The sequence below is a fragment of the Orcinus orca genome, chromosome 7 (assembly GCF_937001465.1).
Source record: "Orcinus orca chromosome 7, mOrcOrc1.1, whole genome shotgun sequence".
In the NCBI taxonomy this organism is placed as follows: domain Eukaryota; kingdom Metazoa; phylum Chordata; class Mammalia; order Artiodactyla; family Delphinidae; genus Orcinus; species Orcinus orca.
Window position 1 is genome coordinate 81622321 of NC_064565.1, and position 15188 is coordinate 81637508.

The window sequence follows — 15188 nt, forward strand, 5'->3', positions numbered from 1 at the left end:
TCAAATGATCATCTCAATGGACATTGAAAAAGCATCTGACAGAAATCCAGCATCCACTCATGACGAAACCTCTCAACAAACTAGGAAAAGAAGGGAAATTCATTAATCTAATAAAGAGTATCTTAAAAACCTACAACTAACATCCTACATAAATGTGAAAGACTGAACACGTTCCCAATAAGACTGGGAATTTCACTATCACCAGTTCTATTCAACAACGTACTGGGGCTTCCCTGGTGGCGCAGTGGTTGAGAGTCTGCCTGCCGATGCAGAAGACCCACATGCCGTGGAGCGGCTGGGCCCGTGAGCCATGGCCGCTGAGCCTGCGCGTCCAAAGCCTGTGTTCCGCAACGGGAGAGGCCACAACAGTGAGAGGCATGTGTACCGCAAAAAAAAAAAAAAAAAAGTAAAAGAAAAAGAAAAACAATGTACTCAAGGACCCAACAAGTGTAAAATGGAAAGAGAGAGAAATGAAAAGCATCTAAATTGAAAATGAAGACACAAATCTATTATTTGCAGACAACATGACTGATATGTAGGAAATTCTAAGGAATCTTTTAAAAAGCTCCAGAACTAGTAAGCACGTTTAGTAAGGTCTTATGATATAAAATTAACAAGCAAAAACTCAATAGATTTTTCTATATACAGAGAAAGAATAATCAGAAAATGAAATTACATAATTTCATTCACATCAAAAAGAAAAATACTCAAGAATAATATTTTTAAAGTCTAAGACTTGTACATTAAAAATACAAGACACTAATGAGAGCAATTAAAGAAAATCTAATTTAATGGAGAGAAATAACATGTTCATGGACTGGAAGGCTCAATATTATTGAAATGGCAATTCTCTCAAAATTGATTTATAGTTTCAATGCATTGTCTACTATATCTCAGTAAGCTTTTTCTTTTTTTTTTGCAGAAACTGACAAGCTGATCTTAAAGTGTAGTATATGAAAATGCAAAAGACCTAGAATAGCCAAAACAATTTTGAAAAAGAAGAATAAATTTTGTGGAATTAAACTACCTGATTTCAAAACTTAATATAAAGCTACGTGACAAGTGGTGTAAATACAGACACATAGGTAAATGCAAGAGAAATAGAATCCTATATATGGTCAAATGATTTTGGACAAAGATGCCCAGGTAATTTAATGAAAATTGTCTTTTCACCAAATGAGGCTGAAACATTTGGATATCTATATGCAAAAAAATTAACCTTAACCCTTACCTCATAACACAGATACCTCATTGAAATAAAGCATGCACATAAATGTAAGAGCTAAAACTAAAACTAGAGCTAAGCTAAAACTTCTAAGAAAACATAAGAGAAAATATTTATGATCTTGTGATAGGAAAAGTTTCTTGGATATGACTCCAAAAGCATGAACAATAAAAGAAAAAAAATGATAAGTTGAGCTTCATCAAAATTTAAAACGTTTGCTTTTCAAAAAATGCCAGGAAGGAAATGGAAAGATAAGCCACAGACTGGGAGAAAATACTTGCAGAAGATATATCTGATAAAGGACTTGCATAGACACTATATAAAAAACTCTTACAAGCCAATAATAAGACAAACAACCCAATTTTTTAAAATGGGCAATAGGTTTAAGTTGACAGTTCCCCAAAGAAATTATGTGAATGCCAAACAACTACAAAAAAGATGTCCATCGTTATTAGTCATTAGAGACATACAACCTAAAGCCATGATAAGATACGACAACACATTTACTAGAATGGTTAGAATGACAAAACACAACAAAAGACAAAGTGTGGGCAAGAATGTAGAGAAACTAGAAACTTCTTTATACATTCCTGTGGGAACGTAAAACAGTATGATGATTTGGAAAACAGCTTAGGAATGTCTTAAAAATTTAAACATACACCTACTACACTACCCAGAATTTCTATAAATAAGTATCCACGCAGCAGAAGTGAAAACAGATGTCCACAAAAAGACCAGCATGCAAAGCTCATAGCAGCATCGTTCATAATAGCCCCAAATAAGAAACAGTAAACAAGATGGATTTCAAAAACATACATACTGTATAATTCCATTTATCTGAAATTGTAGAAAAGATAAAGCTATAGAAACAGAAAGCAGATCAATGATTGCCTGGGGCAACCAGTGGTAGAAAGGATTAACTGAGATGGGCAAAAGGGAACTTGTAGATGACAGAAGTATTCTAAAACTGGATTTTGGTGAAGGTTGTGCAACTACAGAAATTTACTAAAATTCATTCAATTGTACATTTTTAACATGGATGAATGTAATGGTATGTAAATTATATCTCGCTAAATCTGTTTTTTACAGACTATATAGAAGGCTTTGAAAAGACAAACTGACAGTACAAACAGATTGCAAACAAAGAAGTAACAAATAAAGCAACAAAGCCTTCTCATCAACAATAATATATGCCATCATGTGGCTATAGATAATACTGTATCGTGTAATTGACATTTGCTAAGAGAGTAGAACTTAAGGGCTCTCACACACACAAAAAAGGTAAATATGTCAGGTGATGGATGTGTTAACTTGATTGCTGGAAATCCTTTCACAATGTGTAAGTATATTAAATCATCACATTGTACACTTTAAATATATTCTATTTTTATTTGGGGAAAATTGTTAATATTTTTCAATGTTTTCCATATTTGTAGGGAAAAAATTACTATTATCCTTTAACTCTGTAGTGAGCTTAGTCATTAATTCAAGAGTAAGGGCAAAATAGTAGCGACCTTTACAAAAAATAAAAGTCTCGAGTTTACTCTCCACAGATCCTCATTGAAAGAACTACTAAGGGAAGAACTTCAGCCAAAAAAAAAAATGAACCCGGAAGTGAGGAGTGGAATACAAAGGCAACTTCCTAAGAAATTAGAAAACATGTTAGTAAATCTAAGTAAGTAGGAGTTTTAGAAAAAGAGTATGGGGAGTTTAAGGACTTGGTAAAACTAAAATATTATAGAAATATTGGTAGAAATAAACAATCACATGAAAAATGCAAAGGAAAGTTCAGAGCTAAGTTAAAGCACTCAAAGGTCCTTTCATATTATTCAGAGGGAAGATGGATCAAATGAATTTTAAACTTTTAAAAATATAAGTTATTATATGTGGCTTTAAATGCTAGGGTAACCACTAAAAGAATAAAAATATATTTGATAGCTTTTAAGCCAATAGGAATAAAGGGACAGAAAATTCAATTCAATAGAAATAATAAAAAAGATTAAATAAGCAAAGGCAACATACAGTAAATAGAAAATACAAAATAAGAAATATGTAATACCAATAACTACAAATGGGATTAAACATGCTACTAAAGTCCAGAAACTCAAAGATTGAATTTTAATAAGACCATCCATATAGTGTTTGTTAAAGGTATAACTAAAAATGACATAATGATTAAAAAGAGACTTCTGTTTCTTATAACACAGCAGCAAAGATAATCTGAAAAACCTCCCAGTACCATTCTATACATACTGGATAATATGCCACAAAGCTCCTTTGAATGCATAGCTGAGCTCACAAGAAAAAAAGCAAATACTCAGGAGGGAAAAGATGGAATGACAAGGCAGAGTAACAGCCAACCCCTGAGGCTACGGCTGCCCTTGGGGGGCGGAGCCTTGGACTTTAATGCCCATGGGGTCAGGAGATGATTCTGTAGGCTGGAGTTAAATGGAGAATTCAAACCCAGACCTCTGTATGAAGCTGAAACCCAAGACGGGCTCTATCCTCAACCAGAGGAGGACCAAAAATGACAGGCACAGGAAAGTTGTGTCAAGAAGATCATTTGTCTTGGCCAGGACATTGGGAGGAGAAAAAATTGCTTCTATGAGTTTGTAACCAGAGGCCTACCCACCCACGGCTTAGAGTGCTGATTTTACTCCAAGTTCGTGTGTTCTGAGAGGGCTTAATTGAAGAAAGTGATGTAAGTGGGCCAAGCTGGTAATGTCTAGTGGTGCCTGGCAAAAGCAAACTCCAAACCACTCCCGCAGAGGCACACGCCCACGATCTAACTGCACAGGAGCCCACATATCTGCCATCCCTTTGTCAGCACACAGTGACCACTGCCCTCCCCTCAAGATGCCTATCCAGCCAGTAAGGTGTCACATGGGGACAGTAAAATGGAGCTCTGTGGGTGAATGACTTACTGTAATGTGTCACTAAATTCTGTTCACTAATGGCAGTGTGTGTGCGTTGAGAGTCATGATGAAAGAAAGGGGCTACTGAACAACTAGCGTCAAGTTGAATAAACAGGCAAAGAGGAACTGGTGACTTGCATCTGCATTGCCCTCCGTAAACAGATCTGTACTTCAGACTGGGCAAGCCCTGCCCTGATCACACTGCTGATCATTTCAGCCCAGTTCCTTCCTTTTATACACAAGGAGACCCACAATGCCAGGGAAGTCACCACATCACCTGAACAGACAAGATGGGGAAAGAAATAACTGCCCCAAATCTTCTACCAGGCAGCATGCCTACAACCAGAATTCCCAGACATTCAGCTCTCTCAACCAACACCAAGTATTAATATTGACACCTGATGGAAGAAATGTTCATATATTGAGGTACGGGGAAGTCTTTCTGGCTTATACATGATTTGGCTTGAACTTCATGCTAACTCAAACAGCCTGTCTTATGGCCCGTCAAACATGCCTTGTACATCTGTTTTAACCATTAAAGAAAAGATTGCATTTAAAAATCTAAATGGAGTGACTGTTTCAGGCATTTAAAATGGAGCCAGGTGGCCATTGTGGATGTGGTTTCAGACATGTTCCTGCAACACTGAGAACTTAAATTTTCTGAACTGTTATCAAATTCAAGGATACCACCAGCCATGCTCAAAACAGTATCTGCTGGCAGCTGCCAGCTACAACCCCTTGTAACTATGCAACCATTTTGGACCCCAACCAATCCTTACTTAACAAGCATCCTTCCTTCTTGCCAGATCCAATTATAGTTCTTGATAAACAACTCATGAAACTAACTGTAACCTTGTAGTTTTTGTCTTTGTAAGCCTCCCCCCATTTTGTAGTCTGGAGGAACACAAGTCAAGTGCTTATTGAACCTGTATCTCCTAGATTACAGTCCTCAGTTTGGCTTGAATAAAACTCTCTCCTATCCCTATTAGAGATTTTTTTTATTGATCATTTTCATCAACGTACCTTTTCAGCTGATGATGTTTAAAAGTGAGACACCTTTAGAGTTAAGCTCAGTCTTTCGTTATTTATACCCTGACCTCATTCCAACAAGGCTTTCAGGCATCCTTAGAGAGGCACAGAATTCTTATAATTTTAGGTTAAAAAGTTCCCAGGGGCTCTAACGAGGATAACACTGGTTAGCTTATAGAACTTACATAATGACATTAACAAGAGTGCTTCTAAAGTTTTCTCGTTCTTTATGTGGAGATTTGCTCTTTGATTTGGAAGTAGATGGTCCAGCATGACTATCATCAATCTGGTCGAGTAACCCGCCCTTTTTTCCAAAGCGTTCCATGTATTCAGCTTGAATTTTTTAAAAAAAGGCATAAATTAGTCATCTAAAAAGTAAGCTAAAATATTTAAGTGGTTAGAATAAAATGCTGAAGCATGTTTTAAGAAAAAAACTACATTCTTTAAGTTCTTAAGTAACCACATTTTCTTTCACTACGAGGAAGTTAAACTAACTCTCATTTTATGTCATCATGAGAAAACTTTATTTCAAGAATATTCATTAATTTATTTTATATTTTGATTAATGTTAAACTCAGATTTTTAATTATATTTGCATAGAACCTTCTTAAAATGAAGATTAAAATTATTATAAAAACAGAATATAAAACTATTTCAGAAAATTTAAAGAACCATGATGAAAAAAATGTTAATATTCAATACAATCAATCTGATAAGTCAAAAATATTAATATAAATAATTTAGATGTTTACAACTTACTAAAATCCCCCTTAGAAAAACCTTTAGTCTTGGATACAGAGGCAAATTCTGAATACAATAAATCAAAGTTTGATTATAAACATCCCAATTCCTAAAATATCAGCTTTTATAGCATTTACAACAGCCTGAAATAACTAAGAACCGGATTCAATTATTTTCTTAGGGAACACACTTGGGATAAATTTTTCTACTTTACATAAATATTTCAGTTTACGATTTCATTGCTCTAATTAACTAAATATTGTGTGATTTTTTTTCTCTAGAAAATGTCCTTGAAGTCTAAGATAGAATATTAGAGTTCTTACCATACGATTGTTGATTTTTAACACTAAACTGCTCTGGAATACCTTCATCCCGCTTTACACTCAGGTGGAATGATGGAGCCGCCTGCTGCCACTGGGGCTTTGAACTCACCTGAAATATGAAATTTACATAGCATTAACAAAACAAGGTCAGGGGACAAAAAAAACCTTTTTCATGAAATGCGTAAGAATGTATAAACACAGACGTTTTCTCAAACAAATTAGGACATCTGTAAAGAAGGCACAAATACCCAATAGCAAATGTCACTAAAGCCTGTGAATGGCATGGTGTGACATCTGGGACACATCACCAAAGGCTCTGCTGCTGGTTTGATGTGGGCACCTGTTACCTAACTGAGGTGTTCATTCCACAGAGTTTACTCACCCACAGACATTGGCAAGTGATTTTTTAAGCCTTCCATCTTAATTAGAGCCACACCGTGCTGGACTCCAATGCTAATGAGTTCCTCTACATTCCAGCTCCAAAGGATCTTCCTGTTCTCATGGCTTCAGCAGCTCTAGATTACCCTGGCAACTCACAAATTCATTCCATCGTTTAAGGCAGGGGTTATAAATTCTTATATCTACACAGTTCTGGCAGGTATCATGAAAGAGGGAGGAAAGGTAGTGATGATAGCTAATTGGCACTCAGCTTCAGTGCTGGGAAATGTTAGGGGGTGGTGGGGACTGTGGCCAACAGGAGAAAACCTACGTCTCCTAAAAAGGCAACAACTAATTAGCTCGAGCCGGTTACTGCGATAACAGAACACAGACCCACTGTTGCCAGAACCTATGTCTCTTCAAGAAACCCAGATGGGTGGGTTTTAAAGTAGAATGTACATATTTTTAAACAATGACAATTGAATCTGTGTCTTCCTCTCACATTCAGGCCAACTTGACAGCCCATGCTTGTACTGGCTTTTATTGAATAGTTTTACTCTTCCCAGCCCTTTACTCCTACTTTCAACTAAACTACCTGCACAGAAGCCCTTTTTACAGGCTCTTCTTTCACAGGAAAACAAGCTGAGACAATTAATAAGTCAATGCTTTTCCATCCTTCCCTGCCTGCCTTTCCATTCTTCCGCTCTCATCTTGCTCCATAAAGGATTTCAGATTCATGGGTGGGCTATGAGTAAGGTGTTCACAAAGGGTGGGAATCAGGTCACTAGCTCAGAGGGGTTGGGAACCACCAGCACTGGGTCACCCTTGATTTCAACAAGGATCACCACCAGAAGCATAAATGTCTGTAATGAAAATCACTCTAGGGCTTAACTACTGCCAGAAGATTTTATCCAAGTACAAACCTTAATATTCAAATGAAAATTGTTTGTTTGCTTTGGTCAATGGATTTTTTTAAATCTCTTAAAAATATCATCTCCCTTAACACACATGAAACTGAGAAAATGAATGCTGAGAACATGTAAGATATGGCCAAATATGAACATAAAACCAAGTTTAAATCAGCCAATAAAAGCATTTTAGACTATTATATGCCAATGACAGGAAAGGATTATTATTCAACTCAGCCACTGAATATTGAATCAGGAAATTTTAATTGAGTTTACAACTCTAAACCTATATACTAATAAGACACAACAAACTAAGGGCAATTTTTATTTTTTTCTTTTAAAATTTGTCAAATTTTTAAACAGAAAATGCCTATTCCATTTCAAATCTTGTCTTTTAAGCTAGAAAATTTAAGATAGATTTTGCAGAAGCACAGAAAAGGTGCTATGGCTCAATTCTATAGAATCTGGCATCATTAAAAAAAATTTCAATTAAAATGTATATTTTGAAATGTTCATTTACTTTATCTAAGAATATTAACTCAAGTTTTCTAAGTGAAAAATGTCCTCCACTTTAAATTATCAGGAATCTTTCTCTATAAAGCAACACAAATTCAATTTTATAGTTTGTTCTCAGCTTTTAAAATATCTTTCAAAAAATAATGCTTTGGATGAAACTTGAGAACATTATGCTAAGTGAAATAAGCCAGACATAAAAAGACAAATACTGTATGCTTCCACTTATGAGGTACTTATAGTAGCCAAATACATAGAGACAGAAAGTAGAATGCTTGTTGCCATGGACTGACAAGAGGCGGAAACAGGGAATTAGTGTCTAATGGGTACAGTGTTTCCGTTTGGAAAGATGAAGAGTTCTGAAGATGGATGGTGGTGATGGCTGTACAACAATATGGATGTACTTAATGTCTATGAACTATAGATTTTAAATGGTTAAAATGATCAATTGTATGTTATGTATATTTTATCACAATTTTTAAAAAAACAGTGTTTGCACTGAACCTCCACTTAAGCTCAGCTTCCAGCAGTTACAAGAGCAAAACTCAATGGCATTAAATTCAATATAACTACTAAATGGTAAAATTTATCACAGTCAAGTACATCTTACCCAGCACTTGTCAACTGAAAATGTCTATTAACTGCCTCCTCCACAGGACAATGACAATTTTTAGTCATAATAATAATAATAAAAAGGATGGCAAGATCTGAAGAATCTTCTGTGGAATAGCATTTCAGTGCCAGAAGATGCATCTCAAAGGTCATCAACGCTTCTTACTTACAAACTCAGAAACTGAGGCTCGGAGAGGTAAGTGACTCCCTCAGACGGCAGGGCCATTAGTGACGAGGATGTAACCCAAAGCTTCATCTCCTAATTCCAACACTGATATATTTTCTGCTAGACAATCTTGGAAATACTTTTATCCAGAATATTCAAACATACTGTACACACTATTAGGAAATTACAGCTTACACTTACTTTATTAAGATAGTTATTTTTCTTTTCATGTGCACCTCAGAATTTCTCAATCAGAAAATAGTCAAATTGAGCACAAAATTCAAAATCATAAATTCAGTTACTTATTTACAAGTTTGAAACTAGTAAACATTTTTAAAAGGGCAAAAATCCAATGAGAGTCTATAGGTAAATTACCGTAGGCAATTGTGGTAACATTCTTACTGGTGTCTTGGATTTTTCTTTGCTGGATGATTTATCCTGCATTTAAAGAAAAAAAAAAGTTTACTCTGTTAATGATAAAATTGATTCATTCAACCAAATTTTACAGAGGATCTAAAGTAAAGCACTTAGTATTCAAAATATTTAAAGACATACCCTACTACTTTAAAACAAATGTATTTAATTTATTTATTTTTGGCTGCATTGGGTCTTCGCTGCTGTGCACGGGCTTTCTCTAGTTGCGGTGAGCGGGGCTACTCTTCTTTGTGGTGCGCAGGCTTCTCACTGTGGTGGCTTCTCTTGTTGCGAAGCACGGGCTCTAGGAGCGTGGACTTCAGTAGTTGTGGCATGTGGGCTCAGTAGTTGTGGCTCGTGGGCTTAGTTGCTCCGCGGCATGTGGGATCTTCCCAGACCATGGCTTGAACCCGTGTCCCCTGCATTGGCAGATGGATTCTTAACCACTGTGCCACCAGGGAAGCCCCTCTACTACTTTTTAAATTCTCCATGTTTGTCTTAGAATTGCTTTTTCATAGCAAGGAAAGAAAGGAAAGTGGTACCCAACAATACCCATCAGAAAGGTGTAAAAATGTGCAAAGGCTTTTATCCATTACATCATCCCCTAGGAATTTAATCTGAACCTAGTTAGTGTCCAGGGCTTACTGTACTCCACCTCCCTTCTCTATCACTAAAATACCATTTCTGTCCTATTGACAACCAGAATGCTCCACTTCCTAAGCTGACAATGTATTCAGGTTAATGCATCGTCAGGTTACTGTAAGTAACATATACTTTTTAGCAGCAACTTTCAGGGAAAAGGGCTGATACTTCCTTTGAGTAGAGGAGGATTCCATGGTAGGAATTCCACCTAGGTAAGAGGAAGCACTGTTGAGAAAAATACTTGGATCTATAAAGCAGATTATAAATCGTGCTTTTTGCCAATTGTCAATTTATTGCCTCTCAGCTCCAAACCTACCCTTTTTGCCCCCCTTTGTGATTGGGCAGGACTCTATAACATTTCTCCTTTGCCAAGCAGCATTAATATTACAAAGGGTGTCAAAACAACACTGTGAGAGGAAGGGACTCTCTTCCTGGTTCCAGGGCTTTTTGTCGTTGCTTCCATGGTGTGGCTGCCAGCAGTCAGCGTCCTGCCTGTGGGCACCTTCCCAGCCTGTGGTGTGTGGCTGACCCAGTGACAGACACCCTCCAGCAGGGTTGCATCCCTAAGGGCAGCTTCCCAGAAAGTTTCCCTTACATCATAGAGGGAGACTTTCAAACTCTTCAGCACGCAAGCAAGGTGGTTTTCTCACCTACCAGCCTAAGCCTGCAACACCTCAGCAAACATCTTTGCCATCCAGGTAGGCCACAGCCATTCCCTCTCCAAGGGGTCTTAATCCAGGCTTTGGAGAAGCAATGGATCTTCCAAGTTTCTTCCTCGAGCACTCTCCCTTACTCCTAAAGGGAATGGCTACTTCTTATGTCTGCTAACCCTGTATTTTTTTTAAGCTACATTGTCCAAAACAGCGTCCATTAGCCACCTGTAGCTACTGACCAATATGAAGTGAGATGTGTTTCACTGTAAAATATGTACTAGATTTTGAAGACTTAGTACAAAATACAAAAAATTTAAATTATCTTGCCAATCTTTATATTGATTAGAATATATATTGATTAGATTGTGTGTGTATTGTTTTAAGAAGTTTACATGAATTATCTCATTCAGTTCTCTTTACAACTCTGTGAAGTGAGCAGTACACCACTTTTGTTCCTACTGTATACATGATGACTTTTTATATGAGGTACTCTCTACCCACACAAAGCATACATTCCAGTCAATATTTTTTTTAACATCTTTATTGAGGTATAATTGCTTTACATTGTTGTGTTAGTTGCTGCTGTATAACAAAGTGAATCAGCTATACATATACATATATCCCCATATGCCCTCCCTCTTGCGTCGCCCTCCCACGCTCCCTATCCCACCCCTCTAGGTGGTCAGAAAGCACCGAGCTGATCTCCCTGTGCTATGCGGCTGCTTCCCACTAGCTATCTATTTTACATTTGGTAGTGTATATATGTCCATGCCACTCTCTCACTTCGGCTCAGTTTACCCTTCCTCCTCCCCATGTCCTCAAGTCCATTTGCTACGTCTGCATCTTTATTCCTTTCCTGCCCCTAGGTTCTTCAGAACCCTTTTTTTTTTTTTTTGAGATTCCATATATATGTGTTAGCATATGGTATTTGTTTTTCTCTTTCTGACGTACTTCACTCTGCATGACAGACTCTAGGTCCATCCACCTCACTACAAATAACTCAGTTTCATTCCTTTTTATGGCTGAGTAATATTCAATAGTATATATGTGCCATGTCTTCTTTATCCATTCATCTGTCGATGGACACTTAGGTTGCTTCCATGTCTTGGCTATTGTAAATAGTGCTACAATGAACACTGTGGTACATGACTCTTTTTGAATTACGGTTTTCTCAGGGTATATGCCCAGTAGTGGGATTGCTGCATCGTATGGTAGTTCTATTTTTAGTTTTTTAAGGAACCTCCATACCATTCTCCATAGTGGCTGTGTCAATTTACACTCCCTTCAACAGTGCAAGAGGGTTCCCTTTTCTCCACACCCTCTCCAGCATTTATTTTTTGTAGATTTTTTTGATGATGACCGTTCTGACTGGTGTGAGGTGATACCTTATTGTAGTTTTGATTTGTATTTCCCTAATGATTAGTGATGTTGTACATCCTTTTGTGTGTCTGTTGGCACTCTGTATATCTTCTTGGAAGAAATGTCTATTTAGGTCTTCTGCCCATTTTTGGATGGGGTTGTTTGTATTTTTGACATTGAGCTACATGAGCTGCTTGTATATTTTGGAGATTAATCCTTTGTCAGTTGCTTCATTTGCAAATATTTTCTACCATTCTGAGGGTTGTCTTTTTGTCTTGTTTGTGGTTTCCTTTGCTGTGCAAAAGCTTTTAGGCTCCATTAGGTCCCATTTGTTTAATTTTGCTTTTATTTCCATTTCTCTAGGAGGTGGGTCAAAAAGGAGGTGGATCTTGCTGTGATTTATGTCATAGAGTGTTCTGCCTATGTTTTCCTCTAAGAGTTTGATAGTGTCTGGCCTTACCTTTAGGTCTTTAATCCAGCTTGAGTTTATTGTTGTGTATGGTGTTAGGGAGTGTTCTAATTTCATTCTTTTACATATAGCTGTCCAGTTTTCCCAGAAGTACTTACTGAAGAGGCTGTCTTTTCTCCATTGTATATTCTTGCCTCCATTGTCAAAGATAAGGTGACCATATGTGCGTGGGTTTATCTCTGGACTTTCTATCCTGTTCCATTGATCTATATTTCTGTTTTTGTGCCAGTACCATACTGTCTTGATTACTGTAGCTTTGTAGTATAGTCTGAAGTGAGGGCGCCTGATTCCTCCAGCTCCGTTTTTCTTTCTCAAGATTGCTTTGGCAATTCGGGGTCTTTTGTGTTTCCATACAAATTGTGAAATTTTTTGTTCTAGTTCTGTGAAAAATGCCAGTGGTAGTTTGATAGGGATTGCATTGAAACTGTAGATTTCTTTGGGTGGTGTAGTCATTTTCACAATGTTGATTCTTCCAATCCAAGAACATGGTATAATATCTCTCTCCATCAATTTGTATCATCTTTAATTTCTTTCATCAGTGTCTTATAGTTTTCTGCATACAGGTCTTTTGTCTCCTTAGGTAGGTTTATTCCTAGGTATTTTATTCTTTTTGTTGCAGTAGTAAATGGGAGTGTTTCCTTAATTTCTCTTTCATATTTTTTGTCATTAGTGCATAGGAATTCAAGAGATTTCTGTGCATTAATTTTGTATCCTGCTACTTCACCAAATTCATTGATTAGCTCCAGTAGTTTTCTGGTAGCATCTTTAGGATTATCTGTGTATGGTATCATGTCATCTGCAAACAGTGACAGTTTTACTTCTTCTCTTCCTATTTGGATTCCTTTTAATTTTTTTTCGTCTGACTGCTGTGGCTAAAACTTCCAAAACTATGTTGAATAAAAGTGGTGAGAGTGGACATCCTTGTCTTGTTCCTGATCTTAGAGGAAATGGTTTCAGTCTTTCACCATTGAGAATGATGTTGGCTGTGGGTTTGTCATATATGGCCTTTATTATGTTGAGGAAAGTTCCCTCTATGCCTACTTTCTGGAGAGTTTTTATCATTAATTGGTGTTGAATTTTGTCAAAAGCTTTTTCTGCATCTATTGAGATGATCATATGGTTTTTATCCTTCAGTTTGTTAACATGGTGTATCACATTGACTGATTTGTGTATATTGAAGAATCCTTGCATTCCTGGGATAAATCCCACTTGATCATAGTGTATGATCCTTTTAATGTGCTGCTGGATTCTGTTTGCTAGTATTCTGTTGAGGATTTTTGCATCTATGTTCATCAGTGATACTGGCCTGTAGTTTTCTTTTCTTGTAACACCTTTGTCTGGTTTTGGTATCACGGTGATGGTGCCCTCGTAGAATGAGTTTGGGAGTGTTCCTCCCTCTACTATATTTTGGAAGAGTTTGAGAAGGATAGCTGTTAGCTCTTCTCTAAATGTTCGATAGAATTTGCCTGTGAAGCCATCTGGTCCTGGGCTTTTGTTTGTTGGAAGATTTTTAATCACAGTTTCAATTTCAGTGCTTGTGATTGGTCTGTTTATATTTTCTATTTCTTCCTGGTTCAGTCTCAGAAGGTTGTGCTTTTCTAAGAATTTGTCCGTTTCTTCCAGGTTGTCCATTTTATTGGCATAGAGTTGCTTGTAGTAATCTCTCATGATCCTTTGTATTTCTGCAGTGTCAGTTGTTACTTCTTTTTCATTTCTATTTCTGTTGATTTGAGTCTTCTCTCTTTTTTTCTTGATGACTCTGGCTAATGGTTTATCAATTTTGTTTATCTTCTCAAAGAACCAGCTTTTAGTTTTATTGATCTTTGCTGTCGTTTTCTTCATTTCTTTTTCATTTATTTCTGCCCTGATCTTTATGATTTCTTTCCTTCTGCTAACTTTGGGGTTTTTTGTTCTTCTTTCTCTAATTGCTTTAGGTGTAAGGTTAGGTTGTTTATCTGAGATGTTTCTCGAGGTAGGATTGTATTGCTATAAACTCCCCTTTATAACTGCTTTTGCTGCATCCCATAGGTTTTGGGTTGTCATGTTTTCATTGTCATTTGTTTCTAGGTATTTTTTGACTTCCTCTTTCATTTCTTCAGTGATCTCTTGGTTATTTAGTAGTGTATTATTTAGTCTCATGTGTTTGTATTTTTACAGTTATTTTCCTATAAAAACAAGTTACAACTTACACCGCAGAACTACAAAGGATCATAAGAGATTACTATGAACAGCTGTATGCCAATAAAACGGACAATCTAGAGGAAATGGAGAAATTCCTAGAAAGTACAATCTCCCAAGACTGAATCAGGAAGAAATAGAAAATAGAAACAGACCAATTACCAGGATTAAAACTGAATCAGTAATAAAACAAACTTACTCTCAAACAAAAGTCCTGGACCAGACTGCTTCACAGGTCAATTCTACCAAACATTTAAAGAAGAGTTAGCACCTATCCTTCTCAAACTATTCCAAAAAAATGCAGAGGAAGGAACATTCCCAAACTCATTCTATGAGGCCACCTACACCCGGATACCAAAACCAGACAAAGATACCACAAAAAGAAAAAAATACAGGCCTATATCACTGATGAACATAGATGTAAAAATCCTCATCAAAATATTAACAAACCAAATTCAACAATACACTAAAAGGATCACACACCATGATCAAGTGGTATTTATCCCAGGGATGCAAGGATGGTTGAATATTTGCAAAAATCAACCTACATGATATACCACATTAACAAATTGAAGAATAAAAACCATATGATCATCTCAATAGATGCAGAAAGTCTTAGACAAAACTCAACATCCATTTATGACAAAAACTCTCAACAAAGTG

The 15188-nt window shown here is 36.7% G+C and overlaps 1 protein-coding gene across 1 annotated transcript in view; it reads right to left on the minus strand.

Moving 5' to 3' along the window:
* The window catches only part of DNAH7 (dynein axonemal heavy chain 7), a 250715-nt gene that overhangs the window by 221071 nt on the left and 14456 nt on the right, over window positions 1-15188 (minus strand). Inside the window, exons 2-4 of the mRNA XM_033400318.2 lie at window positions 9186-9248; window positions 6234-6342; window positions 5355-5502 (exon numbers count right to left, since the gene is read on the minus strand). Of these exons, the coding sequence (XP_033256209.1) occupies window positions 5355-5502; window positions 6234-6342; window positions 9186-9248 (320 nt within the window). The remainder of the gene's footprint in view (window positions 1-5354; window positions 5503-6233; window positions 6343-9185; window positions 9249-15188) is intronic.